General features: G+C 47.7%; 1 protein-coding gene across 1 annotated transcript; it reads right to left on the minus strand.

The window, feature by feature from the left end:
- Nucleotides 1-431: 431 nt before the first annotated feature.
- Nucleotides 432-2,075, minus strand: Pmar_PMAR015001 (hypothetical protein; the record flags this gene model as incomplete). Its single annotated transcript, XM_002766787.1, has 1 exon — nucleotides 432-2,075. One exon carries the CDS (start codon nucleotides 2,073-2,075, stop codon nucleotides 432-434), a length of 1,644 nt encoding a protein of 547 aa, XP_002766833.1.

The raw sequence follows: 2,075 nt of genomic DNA on the forward strand, positions 1-2,075 counted from the left end.
ACTCTTGACCTGTCAGTATCGCCATCCTGGCGGGTAAGGCATCTCTCAGTGAGAAGGTTAACAAAACACACAAAACACAAAACCCGAATGTGACAATCTTACTGGTCGAAACACGACAGAGCAATCTGAAAAGAGACAGCTTACTTCTGGACTGCGACTCTCCTGAGCGCTACGTTTCGAGTCACCCGCGTAGTGCATCAAGTAGGATAATAAAAGTGAAATCAGAATCGGCTCATAATGAGCCAGTCATCGACTAACCCGACCAATGTGACTTGAATATGCTACTTCACGAGTACACGTGTGCTCGGGAATTCTTCAACAATATTTAAGACATAATAAAGGCATAATATTTTTTGAATGAGATAATCATAGGGCTTTCACACGGGACTGAAACTACGTCCCCGATGTACCGTCAACACGGGCTTGCCGATTTATCGCAATTTAACTGGACCAGCTTCCCAAATAGTCCAACTCCATGGCCAATCTTTCCTGTAGAGAAAGAAATAGGCCCATACGTTGAGATTGAAGTGGGATTTAAATTTCCAGATATCCGATTTATGATCAACGGTGTTCCCGAAGATGTCCACAGACATACCCGCTCCGACAAGTGCCAGCGAAACAGAAATACCCAGCTCACCATATGCTCGGATATCACCATTGTCCGAAGCATTGACCGCAACTTGACCATGGAGTGTGGCTTTCAAAACAGGGAAGAAACCAACTTGGATTATGACCGAGACCGACATCGCTATTTTCCCCGCGTAAATGCCATCCCCACCCCTGCCTTCACCCGTAAGACATACTTCAATGCGCAAGCTTGCAAAGCCAATATCAGCACCCCAAACTAGAGCACATCCAGCGGCGTCGAAAGCAAAGAATAGGACCTCCGTCTCCGGCTGCTTCAAACGGATTGTGACATTGAGGTGAGCTCTATTTTCCGCTATATCTACATCGGTATAAGCCATATATAGGTCGAGGGCCAGTAGCGTGTCGTTAGAGCTATAACCAACATACAGGCAGAATTTACTGACCGACCTGACCACACTATTCCTGCAAGCCGAGGGTAATTGGAACTCTCTATCATCCTGCTCCTGTAAAGGAGAGTGATACTTGTACAGGAAGAACTTGTGTGCAGCAGTGCCATTGGGTAGGCGGAAATAATCGATCGGTGCTACCGACTTATCTCCACGAATATGAGCCTTGTTTGACCTCCACTCGTGGCTCTTCCCATCGTTGAAGAATAGACGAGCCTCCTCGCTAACCAAGCGGGTCTTGATGAACTCAAGGTCTAGTTGTGGCGCCTCATCTCCCGCTGCTGCCAGATCGTGGCTCTTCACGATATCATACGCCGCATAAATATCCTTCATGGCAACATCCAGAGTTAATGCATCATCGAGCTCTTCCCAGTGAGTGATGTCGGACTTGAGATAGACTTTATCATTCTCGAAGGTGTTAATGCCCAAGATTTTCACCATCTGCTTCTGATCCTTGTCAAGATAGAGAACCCAAGCGTTAGAGATTACACCAGTCTGGGCGAGGGCAGTGAAGTTGAGACCCGATTCTGGATCAACACCTTCTGCTCCTCTCCTGAACCATTTGTTAAGCGTCTGTCCACCTTCGTCTACCGAACCTTTATAGACCCAACCATCATCCTCGAGTGTATGATTGGCATTGAGCCTCCGAGAATTGGGCGCATCATGCTTCCCCCAGGTTCCCTGCTTTAGGAGGAATGACTGTTTATTGAAGAGTTCGGAGGTGCTGAAGTGCGTGTCGTTCTGGCTCATGAGGAGATACAGATACGGATGATTTGGCGCTGCTTGAACTACCGCTTGACCGTCCTTGAAGACGAAGACGTCTCGATGTACAGTGAACGACTTGTGATCATCCCAACCAGGTAGAACCAGCCCTTCAGTTTCCATAGCCTTGGAGATGTGACATGCCACTGGCTTCCCTTTGGTGTCCCTCAAGTCAAGATTGCAGAAATGTGTCGTCTTCATCTGCATGCGAGTGTTGCCCATCTTGAAGACACATATCCCACCACGTATGAAGAGGACAACGAGGAGGATGTTCAACAT

The sequence above is a fragment of the Perkinsus marinus genome, assembly GCF_000006405.1.
Source record: "Perkinsus marinus ATCC 50983 genomic scaffold scf_1104296971766, whole genome shotgun sequence".
Taxonomy (NCBI): Eukaryota; Perkinsozoa; order Perkinsida; family Perkinsidae; genus Perkinsus; species Perkinsus marinus.